The sequence below is a fragment of the Cynara cardunculus genome (genome assembly GCF_001531365.2).
Source record: "Cynara cardunculus var. scolymus isolate 2C chromosome LG 1, CcrdV1, whole genome shotgun sequence".
Lineage (NCBI taxonomy): Eukaryota > Viridiplantae > Streptophyta > Magnoliopsida > Asterales > Asteraceae > Cynara > Cynara cardunculus.
Window position 1 is genome coordinate 30,631,596 of NC_037528.1, and position 15,965 is coordinate 30,647,560.

The following is a 15,965-nucleotide window of genomic DNA, read 5'->3' on the forward strand; positions in this document are numbered from 1 at the left end:
GTGTTTTCAATTATGTGTGTGCAGGTAATACGAGCTATAGTGATAAGGGAAAAGGCATACTATGATTCTATTTTTACTTGTGTGCGGGAAGATAGGAACTCATAGGAATTACATTTGCAAGAACTTGTATTTGGAATTTTTGAGTTATGTATTTCGTATTTTAAACTCTTGTATTATGGACCTATGTGGGTTTAAAACATGTATTCGATGTATGACATATGTGTTATATGCAATGTATGGATTTGGGGGTGTTATAGGTTTATCATGTCTTTTGTTGTTTAATAGGTATGGAACAAACGGGTGAAACCCAACAACAAAAAAGGGTTAGGATTAGTTGGAAGGATCCATATATTGTCAAAACGTTTTTAGAAAGTTGTATACTAGAGGTCAGGTTGAATGGAAAAGAGGGTGCTAGCTTGAAGGCACTTTCATGGAAGAAAGTTGTCGATACCTTGAAAAGCACACATAACTTTGTGGTCGATCGAAAGCAAATGCGAAACCATTTCGATTTCTTGAAGGGAAAATATGGTGCTTGGTTGAAATTAAAAAACAAAACTGGCAATGTATATGATCCTTCAACAAACACGTTTAACTTGACCCCCGAGGAATGGGAGTTGGAGATAGAGGTCATTTTCTAACTTTAGATCTTGTTTTATTTTGATTTTTTTATTTTATTTGTATATTTATAAATGTTTCTTTAACACAGACCAATAGGTATGTTGAATCATTGAGGACTACAAGTCTTCCATATCTCGACTTGTGTGCACGACTATTCGAGGGTGATATGTCCACGGGTATTGGAGGCCATGGACCGTCATCAAAAGACCATTTGCCAACTACCGAGCCATTTGTTGTCATTGAGGAAGAGATCAATGTCTCAAGTGATCAAGCTCCCGTGTCTTCAACACCCTGTTCATCTCGTGTTCCGGTTGAGAAACATAAGCGTAAAAAGACTATGGCAACGACTTCGGAGCTTGACGAAAAGCTTATAAAAATTTTAGATACTATGGCATCGAAATATGGGAATCCTGAGCTTTTTAGTTATGAGTCATGTCTAAAAAAATTGAACGAGCCTGGGTGAGCAAAAGATGATCCGTTGTACCGTATTGCCTTTTCACTTCGGACAACCGTAATAGAGAAGCTTGGATGACAATACCGTCTGAAATTGCAAGAAAATGGGTGAGAACAGTTGGGGCAAAGTAGAGATATCAGTAAAGATTGGTGCCACGTTTTTAGAACTTTTGTAAAGTATAACAATTTTAGAACTTTTCTTTGTTAACTTGTGAGTTTTTTTGGATGACAATTTGGTGCCACGTTTTGTTGGACATATGATGTTTTTTGGATTTATGATATGTGTATGGCTATGGATTTATGATAAGTGTTGGTTTTGGATTTATGATAAGCATGGTTATTTTATGCATTTCTTTTTAGATTTATAATTTTTTTTTGGATTTACAATATGTCTTTTTATTTGAATAGATATGTTGACTTTTGAGGAAGAAATGATGATCGTAGTCCTAATATATATATATATATATATATATATATATAGAGAGAGAGAGAGAGAGAGAAGGAAGATCAAATGTTAACCATCATTTTTGTGTTAACTTTGAAAACTCTCTCAACCAATCAAATTCCATTATTTTTATAGGTTTATGTCTTGTTCATTTTACCCTTACAAGGGTATTCTAGTAAATTGAATTCATTTGTAACCCCCAAACAATTAATGGGGAGTTACAAACAATCAAATCCCAAAAAATATGCATTGATATTATTAATTTTTTTTTTACTATTGATCTTTCATGTTCATTCTTGTATGAATTCCTAAATCGCATAAGAAACACGGTAGTAACGATTTTTGGTATTGATCAATTTGAACACAAATGAACCTTGAACACAATTTGAACACAAATGAACCTTGAACACAATTTGAACACAATTTTCGGTATTGATCTATTTGAACACAAATGAATCGTGAACACAATTTGAACAAAATGAACAACTGTGAACACAATTTGAACACAAATGAACCTTGAACACAATTTGAACACAAAAGAACCGTGACCACAATTTGAACAAATTAACAGATGAACACAAATTAACAGATGCTAYCTTAATTTTGTGGGACGTCTATGTATGTGAATATATGGGCCAAAAATTGCACATATCGTGTTCATTTGTGTTCATATCGTGTTCACGGTTCATTTATGTTCAAATTGTGTTCACAGTTGTTCATTTTGTTCAAATTGTGTTCACGATTCATTTGTGTTCAAATTGATCAATACCGAAAATTGTTACTACCGTGTTTCTTATGCGATTTAGGAATTCATACAAGAATAAACATGGAAGATCAGTAGTAAAAAAAATAATAATAATATGAATGCATATTTTTTGGGATTTGATTGTTTGTAACTCCCCATTAATTGTTTGGAGGTTACAAATGAATTCAATTTACTAGAATACCCTTGATAAGTGTATTTTTTTTTCCAAAATGCCCCTTTCATCATTGTTCACTAGGTATCATTAAAATTCAAACTTTAAAATTTAATTTTTTTTATTGATTAATCTTAACCGTTGATTATAGATTTGGATGACCAAGATCAGTTAATAAGGTTAACACAAAAATGATGGTTAGCATTTGATCTTGGCCCTATATATAGGGTTGGTTCAAATACTAACCAAGATTATCGTGTTAACTTTGTTAACCGATCTTGGTCGTTCATTTGAACATCCAACGGTTGTCATTTATTAAGACTAAAAATTTAATTATTTAATTACCATACTAATAAAAAATTAGGTTCACAATGGTTCAAATGGTAGAATTGTAAAAAGTGAATGATCTTAACGTATTCTATTTTGTCAGCCTATTCTGTAACTTCCAATCAATAAAGAAACCGTCAATCTCATCGATCAATATCTTAAATCAGTAGCTAAAAATAAGGTTCATAATCTTCATCAAAACAATGGAGGATTTGGAAGGATTACCAGGCGACGRCATCCAGATAAGATTGAAACATGTGTGTGAACCTAATGAACAATGTGTGAACCTAATGAACAATTGAAAATTAGGTTCATAATCTTCATCAAAACAATGTGTGAACCTAATGAACAATTGAAAAATTAGGTTCATAATCTTCATCAAAACAATGTGTGAACCTAATGAACAATTGAAACATGTGTGTGAACCAAATGGACATATTGTGTGAACCAATTGAACAYATATGTGCACGAATGAACACATATGTCGACGTTTGAGTGAACATGTGCGTGAACGCTTTAATCATTTTCTTCACTTTCGTAATTTGAATTCCGAATGTATTCGTAGATGCTTTTAGCTTTTTCATTCTCATTGTCGTCGATCTGTTTTACTCTATGATTATCCAAATTACTCGGACTATAACGGAATCTTTACAAAAGAGACCTTTTTGAAATTTACAATATCAAAACCATTGTAGGAATAATGAAATGTAAAAATCAGTAAGATGAGCAAATGTGAAACTTCATGTCATTATTACATGAAGATCAATTAGTGATATTTTAAGATTTGTAACTCCCAATTAAAATATTGGGGAGTTACATAAAAATGATAAATTACCTAAATACCCTTACACTTAATATGTGAGTTACATTTGAACCTAACTAAAAGAATGAACATGATTGGTTGATGTTGGTTAGCATAGTTAACACAAAAAAATGGGTTAGTATTTAAACCAACTTCTATATATGTATGTATATATATATATATGAAAAGAGGTTGAGATGCCTTTGAGGCAACTTGGCTCCCTTTAATTGATCTCCTAACTCATGTTGTTAGCTCATTTTAACCAACTTTCCAAACTCATGGTGTTGGTTCATTTTGAACGCCCCTCTTAAAAAGTTAATCTATATAAAAATTAATTAAATAATATATTTATATATATACACATATATCTTGTGTTTCTCCATAATTTGTCCATCAATAATTTTTTTTATCTTCCCCTCTATCATTTGATATATTCGTGATTTTACAAACCATTATTCTTCAACAAAAAAAATCCAGGTAAACTTTTCGCTCTCTCTCTATCACTTGATTTCTTCTTTCATTTTATAAAATGTTGTGATAACCAAGTCTTGACTATCACCTGAGGTAATCAATATGTGATTATTTGATATATGATTATGTGGGTGCATGATTAATTGTTACAAATAATCATGTGAATGAATGCTTATACAAGTTTAATGTGTGAAAATGTGTTCATATATGGAAGATATACTCAAATTGTGCATGTAAATTTTTTGAAAGATAATCTTTATATGTTTGAGTGTATGGTATGCATATATGCATGAGATATGCATAAATAAGTGTATGTGTTTATGTGATGTATTTATATGCATAGGTGCATGGTTTGCGTGCACAATTAATATACATACATGCATATGTATAGCCACCTTTCTATTTATGGAAAGGGTATATATAAATGTGGTAAGTTCATAAGTTGAGTTTTTCTGACCATTGTGAAAAATTGAGAGAGGAGAAGTTTGTGCTAAGCTGAAGATTCAATTTGACCTTGATAATTATCTTCAAGAATTTGATAACTGCATAAGGTGAGTGATTCTAAACATCTTATGCATGTGATTTCATCTGTTGTATATTGAACTTTGTATTGTTCTTGGAAAATCTTGTTAACCGAATTGAGTTCATCTCGGGTTACTATATTGACCGGATTGAGAATGTCCGATCACCTTGTTGACCGGATAAAGTGTTAGTATGATTTTGAAGTTGGTAGTCCGGCCACAATGTTGACCGGATTGGGACCTGTCCAGTTATAGTATTGATCGGAGAAGAGTAAGTCCGGCCAAGAGTTAACCGGATTAGAGTTATGATTTGTTATCTTATTATTGTTGAGCGGATTCCAATATCTTGAATTGAATTGGGACAATGTTGTCTGGATGGGAAGTCCAGCCAAAGCCTGTACGGATTTTGGGTTGACCGGATATGAAGTCCAGCTGGGTTTATACATGAATGGCAAAATAAGTTCACTTAATTAATAAGTTGTTTATTTACGTTGTTTTATGTTGAAAATGTAAGGTTGAATATTGAAAATAAAATAAAGAACAATGGTTCTGAAATTTTAAAGTTTTGATACGAAACTGTATTGAAACCGCTACTTGTTAAAATTATAGATGATGTTCCATCAGGGCGTTTGTGACTTCGGTCTGTCCTTTTTGGAAGCAATCTATAGATTTTTGATGTGGAAATAAGAGTGGCATATCAAGGAGAGGTGTATTTTGGGATAAAGGTGGCGTATCAAGGAGAGGTGTACCTTTGGATATAAGGGTGGCATTTGTGTATGTGTTTATTAATACAACTCTTACTATTATGTTCTTTAAGATTACGATGGCTCTGAGTCCTTATTTCTATGTAATTTAAAGATTCAGGAACATGGTTCTTATTGGAAATGGTAGTAGTGATGTTATTAAGAAGAAGATAATTGGCTTTTTGCCAGAGGTTTTAAATAACCGTATTTTTGATGAAAAGTGCTTTGGGACGAGTTATGTTGAATCTGAAAGGCTCTAGCCTTGCTTTTGCTAATAAACTACTTATAAAGTCAGAGTTTGGCTTTGGAAATCAGAGGGGTACTAGTTGTGGTAAACTATGTGGTTATGTATCTGTTTACATGAAAAGTTGATTTTAAATAAAGTTTTGGTGCGCTGCAATTACATGAAAAAGGGGATCTCACTAGACCTTCTGGTCTAACCCTCATTTTGTCTTTCTAATATGTATTGCAGGACCTAAAGGGTTACATGATGGTAAGGGGAAGGGGAAAATGTAATTATTTTCCTATGTGCATAACTATGTGAAGATCATCTTCTGGATGAATCTAGTTTTGAAGTTAAAGGTTAATTAGTATAAGAACCTGTTTTTTGGAATTTTTTGAGTTATGTATTTTGTACGTTAATTTCTTGTACTATGAGACCTAAGTAGAGTAATACATGTATTTCTTTTGAATGAAGTATATGTTATATGCAATGTATGATGTGGGTGTTACACAAGGTGGTATCAGAGCTTGAGTTTAAACGATTTAGGTATTTAAAGCATGATACCTAGACTTAAACTATTTCATTGCATGATTAGGGGTCCCGGACATAGTTAGCACCATTGGAAAGAAATATGATGAGTTAAAAGAAAAGTATGTAAGGTAAATTCGAATTACATCTGGCCAATGTAATTATGAATTTACAGGTACATATCTGAACTTAGATACTTCATTATATTTGGGAAGGTGAATACGTGATTATTAATGTTGAAATTTGCAGATGTCTAGCCAAACTCGAAGATCTGAAAGGATTGCCCGCCCTAATCTTGATGATACAGAAAATTCCCCTGTCAATGCTCCTACTAGGCAGAAAATTTGTATTGATCTTCTTTTATCAATATACATTTTAAATTAGAAAATACCGTGTTTGTATTCATCCTCCCCCTTCTACAAACTATTATACATATCTTGTAGACCCTCAAGGGACCAACAATATATTTGGGGTTTAAAGCCTTCAATTTGAGAATTTGTGATTGCTATGAATCCTACCACTTTCTCATTAACCGTCGATGCGACAGAGGTCACTTAAAGAAATAAGAACAAACAAGAAGAAGGAAAAGTAGTTGACAAAAGGAGATGGGAAGGACCTTCATCTGATTATCGAGGGTTAAAAACAGTAAGGTATGATAATAGATTCATCAGGTGATTGTTGACAGATTCATCAGGTGATTGTAAGACGAACCTGAGAAGATGCTACAAATGTGGTGAGGCAGGTCATTTGTCGAGAAGCTGTCCGGTTACTAGGAGGTGCTTTAATTGTAATTCACCAGATCATATTCAACCCAACTGCCCACTATTAAAGACTCCGCAGTTGACTATGGGAAGTAATGCATTGAGTGCCCATGGAAGACCCAATCTATCTAGAGGAGGGCAAGGAGGGGTCGGTCATTTCAGATGACAAAGAATGAGGCCGAGGCTACACTTGACGTGGTAACAGGTACATTTCTTCTAAATTCTATATATGCTAAGGTGTTATTTGATTCAGGTGCAAATTTTTCGTTCGTGTCACATTCATTTGTTGAGTCTGCATGTATGACTTCTGTGCCACTTGATGATATATTAGTAGTTGAAACTTCTAATAGTCAAGAACCTGTTGCTTATGTGTTCAATAATTGCATAATTAAAATTGAGGGGTGTGGGCTGCCGATCCAATTGTTTCAATGGCGATGAAAGAATTCGACGTTGTGGTGGGAATGGATTGGTTAGCAGAGAATCGGGCAAGTATTATGTGTAATAAGAAAATGATCAGTATTGATCTGCCCGGGAAAGGACCGATTATTATTTATGGTGATCGGCAGGATCACCTGTTACGAGAATTATATAAAATAAATCTCTCGGACTGTTAGCAAATGGAAACTAGTGCAATTATACACTCATCAATCCACTATCGTCTTTTACAAGTAATAAAGTGGTAAAAATACCGAATATCGTCCATGGAGAAAAGGAATAAAAGTTCGTTTTAATAGTATAAATAAAGATATGATTTCAGATGGTGAATTCAAAGAAATATTTGTGGTGAGTTGATTAAAAACTACTGTTGTGAACAAGTAATAAAAGAGAGCTTATGGTGTAGGGATTTTGTTAAGATATTAAACCGATTTTTAAGTAGACAACATGCTATAGCATGGTTCTATAACATGCTTTTATAAATAACTTATCTTTACAACTAATAGCTTCTTTAAGGTACTCTCTCGAGATATAGAATGACACACAGTCATAGATTAAACCTTCATATCTCTATGCAAGGCTGGAATCTTGACATTGACTCAAACTATTCCTTTTACAAGCTAAATGGAGTGAAAACGAGTCTCCTCGATTCCAAGTAACTCTCTCGAGCCTACTTCCATATCATTCAAGTTGACGTGTGCTTGTTGGTTTATCTCTAAATCCAACACACTTTAACACTTTTAAACAAGTGATCAACTTGTCCATGGATGACGTTTTTGCAATAAAAATTTGAATTTGTAACGATTTATTATTTATATTTCTACAAACGGATTCGGTTTTTCTCTTAACGTCACCCAACACCCAAGCTATATTTTTAGCCTAACATACTTGAAAAATTAATTGCGTAAATAATAATGCATAAGAAAGGAGAATAAAGTAGAAGAAATGAATGCCAAGCGGAATTATAAAAGCGACTAACAATGCTTAAAATAGAAAAATTAATTGCATGAATAATAATAAAGCATAATAAGTAGAGCATAATAGAATAAAAGATATTAGAAAAAATAAATATAAAGAGGAATTATAAAGAAGAAAAATAAAATACTTCCAAGCACAACTTTATATCCAAAAGAACCTTCAACATTCAAAGTAACTACTTCTATGTTTCTTACTAGATTGTTTCTCTAGAATTGCTTATCTTTACAATGCCAAGCCTCCCCCTTTATATAGTAGGAGAAAGGAGGACAATGACCAAAAGATAAAGACTTTACCCAATTTTTTACATAGTCCAATGGGTAAAGCCATGCTACCTAGATAATAGTAAAAAATTAGATCTTGAATTTGTACCATGAGATCTTAAAAATCTGCAGGAGATGGGTTGCTAAAAGGGGGGATTTGACCTCAAAAGATTCCCCATACTATTCTCAAAAGTGCCCCTGGAATCGTCCTGCAGCACACGCTAAAACATGCTTCATACAAATACCTATTAACATGGCTATTTTCCCAAAAATCAGCACATATCCAAGAAGTAAACATGTTTATCATATCAATTTAGCTTCAATATAAAAAAAAATAGAAAAACGAAACAAAAAAACTCACTCTGCGGAATTTTGGGAAAATAAAATGGGTAAATAAAGTAAAGAAAAACGTGTAAAAGTATCAAATAAATTGATACTTATCATCACCATATCAACTTGTTTTCAATTCTGAAAGCACGAAAGTGTATTCAGAAAAAATGTCAGAGTTATCTGGCCTATGTGGTAGATGCAAAGAAAGAAAAAGATAATAAAGAGTTGATTCTAGTTGTGTGTGATTATTCAGAAGTCTTTCCAGAAGATTTAACTGGTCTACCGCCAGATAGATCTATCGAGTTTATCATAGATCTGGTACCTAGGGCAGCACCAGTGGCAAAAGCACCGTACAGGATAGCACCGTCGAAGTTAAAGGAATTGGTCACACAGTTGAAAGATCTTCTTGACAAAGGTTTCATCAGACCTAGTACCTCACCTTGGGGTGCTCCGATTATGTTTGTCAAGAAGAAAGATGGATCAATGCGGATGTGCATTGATTATCGTGAAGTGAACAAACTAATGATTAAAAATAAGTATCCTTTACCAAGAATCAATGATCTATTTGATCAGCTGGTGGGAGCCAGTTACTTTTCAAAGATCGATTTGCTGTCAGGATACCATCAGTTACAAGTCAGAGAAGAAGATGTTCCCAAGACTGCTTTCCAAACTCGGTATAAACATCATGAGTTTCTAGTTATTCCTTTTGGCCGAACCAATGCTCCTGCAGCTTTCATGGATCTCATGAACTGAGTATGTAATGAATATCTCAAAAAATTCGTTATTGTATTAATCGATGATATTCTTATATACTCAAAATCTGAAAAAGAGCATGTTGAGCATCTTTATTTGATTCTTGAGATTCTAAAGAAAGAAAAGTTGTATGCTAAATTTTCCAAATGTGAATTCTAGTTAAGAGAAGTTCAATTTCTGGGTCACGTTATATCTAAAACAGGAGTGAAGGTTGGTCCTGCTAAGATTAAAGCAGTAGAGAAATGGGAGGCACCGAGAACTCCTTCGGAGGTCCGTAGTTTCTGTGAGGTCACTATGATCAATCTTCAAGATAAAACTTCAAACATTCATGAATCCATGGCAAATCTGAATATGAACTTGTAAGAACTTTGAGAGGAGATAGAGAGAAAAAGTCAAGATTTACCAGATGAATTTTACAAATGAAGTTCTTACCAGATTACAAAGACTAATAACCTATTTATAGGGTCAAACAACTAGTCAAAAATCAAAGTCAAACCTATCTAAGAAAAGTCAAACACGATGACTTTTCAACAATTATAGACAAAATAAACTTTCAAGACGAATACAATTTAATATTGAATTTCAGTCCTAACATTCTCCCCCTTTGTATTCAGACTTGAAAGAATTCCTAGGGTTAGTAGGATATTATTGGAAATTCATTTAAGATTTCTTCAAGATTGCAGTGCCATTTGTAGAAGTTGACACGAAAAAACATTAAGTTTCAGTGGGAAGAAGATCAACAGAAGTCTTTTCAGTCAATAAAAGATCGTCTGTGTAGCGTTCTAGTTCTGCCATTACCAGAGGGATCAGAAGATTTCATGGTCTACAGTGATGCTTCGAAGTTGGGTTTGGGTTATGTTCTGATGCAGAGGGGGAAAGTAATTGCGTATGCATCCAGACAACTGAAGGATCATGAAAAACAGTATCCAACACATGATATGGAGCTTGCAGCCATAGTTTTTGCTCTGAAGATTTGGAGGCATTACTTGTTGGGTACTAAGTGTCAGATCTTCACAGATCATAAAAGTCTCCAACATTTATTCAATCAAAAGGAGCTAAACATGTGGCAACGACGATGGATTGAACTGGTAAATGATTATGACTATGACTGTGAAATCCTTTACCATTCGGGGAAAGCTAATGTGGTAGCAGATGCTTTGAGCAGAAAGGAGAAGAGTGGTACGATCAGGGCTGTGGCTATGAGAATGAATCTTTTGCTAGATCTTCATGATGAAATTGCAAAATTTCAGGAGGAAGCTATTAAAGAAGGTAACTTCAAGTCTGAACGATTGGGTAAACTGATTTCCACATTGGAAAAGAATAATAAGGAACTTTTATGTTTTCAAGGCCGGATTTGGGTTCCGTGCTATGGGAATACCCGAGAAATTATTTTAAACGAAAGTCATAAATCCCGATATTCTATTCATCCTGGCACTAATAAAATGTATAAATATTTAAAACCATTTTATTGGTGGCTTGGACTGAAGAAAAACATAGCAAAGTATGTGGAATGATGTTTAACATGTCTGCAAGTGAAAGTTGAACATCAAAGACCATATGGGAATATACAGTCAATAGAAATTCCTATATGGAAGTGGGATCATATCACAATGGATTACATGATGAAATTACCTTGAACTCCAAAGGGATATGATGCCATATGGGTAATTGTGGATCGACTGTCAAAATCTATGCACTTTCTTCCGATAAAAGAGAATTATCCGTTAGAAAGGTTGGCAATGATTTATATTAAAGAGATTGTGACCAGACATGGGGTTCCGTTGTCTATCATCTCAAACATGGATAGTCGATGTACCTCAAAATTCTTGGAAAGTTTTCAGAAAGCTCTGGATTCTCAGATTCAGTTGAGTACGGCGTATCATCCACAGACTGATGGGCAGAGTGAAAGAACAATCAGACTCTTGAAGATATGTTGAGGGCATGTGTTATAGATTTCGAGGGATTGTGGGAAGATCATCTGCCGTTAATTGAATTCGCCTACAACAATAGCTACCATTTCAGCATTCAGGCGACACCATATGAAGTTCTATATGGTCGTAAGGGTAGAACACCGTTGTGCTGGAATGAAGTAGGTGAAAGAAAATTAATAGGGCCGGAAATTGTTCAAGTCACTTTTAAGAAGATTGAGCAAATCAGAGAAAAGATTAAAATAGCTCAAGACCGTCAGAAGAGCTATGCTGATAGACGTCGTAAAAAGATTGAATTATTTGTAAGAGATTATGTGATGTTGAAAGTCTCGCCATGGAAAGGGATAGTCAAATTCGGTAAGAAATGTAAGCTCAGTCCAAGATACATCGAGCCATTCAGAATCTGCAAGCGAATAGGAATGGTTGCGTATCAGTTGAAGTTACCAGAGGAACTTAGTTTTATTCATAACACTTTCAATGTGTCTAATCTGCGGAAGTGTTTGGCAGATTCGAGTCTGGCAGTGCCTCTACCAGTAGTCAGGCTAAACAGTAAGTTGAATTTTATAGAAACACCAGAAGCAATAACTGATCGAAAAACCAAGGTTCTGCGGAATAAATAAATCAATTTGGTAAGAGTTCAGTGGCATTATCACAAGGGATCTGAGGCGACCAGAGAATTGGAATCGGAAATGAGAACTGAGTATCCATGACTATTTGACTGAATGAATTCCTTCTTTTGAGGGGTGGATAATGTGATCACCAAGTCTTGACTATCACTTGAGGTAAACAATATGTGATTATTTGATATACGATTATGTGGGTGCATGATTAATTGTTATAAATAATCATGTGAATACATGCTTATACAAGTTTAATGTGTGAAAATGTGTTTATTTTCATACATGGAAGATATACTCAAAACGTGCATGTAAAAATTTCGAAAGATAATTTTTATATATGTGAGTGTATGGTGTGCATGTATGCATGAGATATGCATAAATAAGTGTATGTGTTTATGTGATGTATTTATATGCATGGTGCATGGTTTGCATGCACAATTAATATACATACATGCATATGTGTAGCCACCTTTCTATTTATGGAAAGGGTTATATATATGTGGTAAGGTTCATAAGTTGAGTTTTTCTGGTCATTGTGGAAAATTGGGAGAGGAGAAGTTTGTGCTAAGCTGAAGATTCAATTTGATCTTAATAATTATCTTCAAGAATTTGATAACTGCATAAGGTGAGTGATTTTAAACATCTTATGCATGTGATTTCATCTGTTGTATATTGAACTTTGTAATGTTCTTGGAAAATCTTGTTAACCGAATTGAGTTCATCTCCGGTCACTATATTGACCGGATTGAGAATGTCCGGTCACCTTGTTGACCAGATAAAGTGTTAGGATGATTTTGAAGTTGGTAGTCCGGCCACAGTGTTGACCGGATTGGGACCTGTCCGGTTATTGTATTGATCGAAGAAGAGTAAGGGGCTGTTTATCAAATTTTCTATTAACAACTGTATGGATAAATTTGTCTGTCTGGATAAATTTATGTTGCTGCTTACTTTTCTATCTGAATCAACAGTCTGAATAACAGAAATGACCAATTTACCCCTGAGGATGAATTACGCGCTGTTTAATAAATTGTTGTTCATTTTTAAGACAAATGATATTTATGAAAAATAAAATATTTAAATATCAAACATAAATTTATAAATTCATTTATATCATCTAAAGATCAAGACATAAATTCATTGATATCACCGAAAAATTAAAACATAAATTCATAAAGTAGCCAAGTTCAAACAAAAAAATCCAAGTTCAAACACAAAGTAGCCAAGTTCAAAAAAAAGAAATCCAAGCTCAAACATTATTGACCAAACTATTTGCAATTTCATCTCTCAAAGTAGCCATATATTGAGTGCTATTAACACCCCATTGGGAAATGTCCAGTTCTTCTTATCCATTTCCTTCGACTTCTTCTTCGTTGTTAAATATACTATCCTCATTGCACTCCATAAACAACTGGTCTTGAATAATATATTTTATGATGAAATTATGAATCACAAAGCAAACAATTACCACATTTCTTTGTGTTGTAAATGGAAAGGGAGCCATCTGCTTCAAGATCGGAAATCTCGCTTTCAAGACACCGTAAGCACGTTCAATAATATTTATGAGTTGGGCATGTGCATGATTAAACCTTTCTTCTCTAGTCAAAGCACATCGACGTCGAAAATCTGCCAACCAATATCTTGTGTTACGATATGGAGCTAAAAATCCACGAGCATTGGCGTACGCAGCATCACAAAGATAATATTTATCTGAAAAACGACCCACATCAATAGTATAATATTCAGAGCAAAAAAACAAATTACAAATTGAGAATGGTTTATACCTTGTGGTGGAAAGGGAAAACCAGATCTTGGGTTAAAAGCAACTTCCCTAAGTATTCTAGAATCATGCGCTATACCTTCCCATCCAGCCCAAACAAAAGTGAATATCATGTTGAAATCACAAATTCCTAGAACATTTTGATATCATCGACCGCCTCCTCTTCTCCTGTAAGTAGTTTGATGACTAGCTGGCACAATTGCATGTATAAGGGTACCGTCTAGAGCACCTATTGCACCCTTCATTAACAGAAAAAAGATTAAATACAGTATATGTGTGTGTCTATATAATTAAAACGTCATAAGTCTTACCGAAAATATTTCTCTCAAACGTCTTTGATGACTCGACGTATTTAAAGTTGTATCAGAAGTTGTTGGCACCACTATTTCTCTTGCAAATTCCATCATACCCAGTAAAACTTCATGGAAACAAACATGAACAGTTCTTGTAGAGCATTGAAATCTATGTTTAATCACTCTGTAATGCTTGTTATGGCCGATCATCGTCAAAAACATTGCCATTTTCTCTTCTACACTAACATGTCTACTGTCCTTCACCCAATTTCTTTGTCTAAAATGATTGCATAACAGTATATACGCTTCACGTGAGAGGCGCATCAACTCTTGACATTGCGTACTAGGTCCGGTTAATAGCTCTTGGGTGTACGCATATCCGCTCAGTGCTGAAGTATTATCAGGCATTCTTTCTATTATTACCGAAGCATTTCTTCGCCGTTATATATATATATATATAATTCATTGTCAATCTTTCATTCTCTATCAATGTGGGATAAAACAAACTCAACCATAATTGAAGAAAAATGAGGATTACTCAATTATTTGGGTGCAACATCAATGTTATGGTTTTTTACATTTATATTTAAATATTTTTAAATTTTAACTGTGTTTTGCACTATAATTTTATCATTTGGTTGGTTTTTATTCCAACCATGTTTACAAATTTCAAATCATTCATCACTCATTTTATATATCTTTCATATTCTTTCAAACTATCATCTCTCCACTAATGTGGGATGATGAAACCCAACCTTATTTCAAGATGATTGATATATTGCAAAATGAATAATTTGTTTTCAACTTTGTGTTTTACATGATATTTTAACTGTGTTTTGCATTATATTTTTACCATTTGGTTGGTTTAGATTTCAACCATGGATTACATATTTCAAATAATCCATTCTCATGGTGCCACCTCAATATCCCAAAGATGGTTTTGATTCCAACCATGGTTATAGATTTCAAAGTGGTCAACCAACATATGACAATTTTCTAAGTCAAACCCCATGAATTGACACAAAGGCATTCATTTCATCTTTCTTCTACACACCACCTTGTTCAAATATTCCAACCTCTCGCCAATGTAGGACAACTAAAAAACTCAACAACAATTCATCATTTGAGAATACTCAATTCTCATGGTGTCACTTCAATATCTCAAGGTTTTTCTTTTATATACATAAAGATTGATGACTATTAAATATTATTTTCTTTATTAGAACCATTAATATTATTAATTATTATTGTCATTATTAGTATTTCAAAGAGTGAATTATATTTTTAGTCCCTCATCTATGGCCTCTTTTTAGTTTTCATCTCTCAAATTCGTAAGTACACATTTGGTCAATTTTTCATGTTTTGTAAGCCAAACTAGTCTGTTAATATCGTGAGATTTGTGACCGTTAGGCATGCCATGTGCCCCTCAAGTGAGGGACATTTTGGTCTTTTTAGATGAAGGACCAAAAATGTAATTCACTCTAAAATCTTTGTTTCTTATTTTTCGTTGAGCTAATTACATTTTTGGTCCCCTTATCTATGTCAATTTTTTTTTGGTTTTGGTCCTTATCTACGACATTTTTTTGTTTTGATCATTTTTTATACTTGTGATTACATGAACACATTCAAGAGGAGATCATCTTCGCCTCCATACATGGTCTTACGACTTTGCTAAGACCTTTGTTTTTGGTCAAAAATTCTATATGATATGAAACTGAGATAGAGACCTCTAATGTGAAAAAAAAAAGTTTGTGACGCTGAACGGTTGAACTAGACTTCCGA

General features: G+C 33.8%; 2 protein-coding genes across 2 annotated transcripts; both read left to right on the forward strand.

Moving 5' to 3' along the window:
* The first annotated feature begins 287 nt into the window (after positions 1 to 287).
* LOC112500900 (L10-interacting MYB domain-containing protein-like) lies at positions 288 to 1,081 on the forward strand. The gene is made up of 2 exons (XM_025104547.1): positions 288 to 626; positions 707 to 1,081. Exons 1-2 carry the CDS (start codon positions 288 to 290, stop codon positions 1,079 to 1,081), a joined length of 714 nt encoding a protein of 237 aa, XP_024960315.1.
* A 6,156-nt stretch (positions 1,082 to 7,237) lies between these two features.
* LOC112500996 lies at positions 7,238 to 12,113 on the forward strand. Its single transcript, XM_025104659.1, has 6 exons — positions 7,238 to 7,298; positions 9,066 to 9,227; positions 9,768 to 9,835; positions 10,435 to 10,558; positions 10,715 to 10,834; positions 11,518 to 12,113. Exons 1-6 carry the CDS (start codon positions 7,238 to 7,240, stop codon positions 12,111 to 12,113), a joined length of 1,131 nt encoding a protein of 376 aa, XP_024960427.1.
* Positions 12,114 to 15,965: the final 3,852 nt, after the last annotated feature.

Excerpts from the sequence above, each read along its gene's own strand:
- LOC112500900 (XM_025104547.1), top strand. The coding sequence starts at position 288 with ATGGAACAAACGGGTGAAACCCAACAACAAAAAAGGGTTAGGATTAGT. Across the intron at positions 627-706 it reads AATGGGAGTTGGAGATAGAG|ACCAATAGGTATGTTGAATC; the intron begins GTCATTTTCTAA and ends TCTTTAACACAG.
- LOC112500996 (XM_025104659.1), top strand. The coding sequence starts at position 7,238 with ATGGCGATGAAAGAATTCGACGTTGTGGTGGGAATGGATTGGTTAGCA. Across the intron at positions 9,836-10,434 it reads CACCGAGAACTCCTTCGGAG|AGGGGGAAAGTAATTGCGTA; the intron begins GTCCGTAGTTTC and ends GTTCTGATGCAG. Across the intron at positions 10,559-10,714 it reads TTGGAGGCATTACTTGTTGG|CAGATGCTTTGAGCAGAAAG; the intron begins GTACTAAGTGTC and ends CTAATGTGGTAG.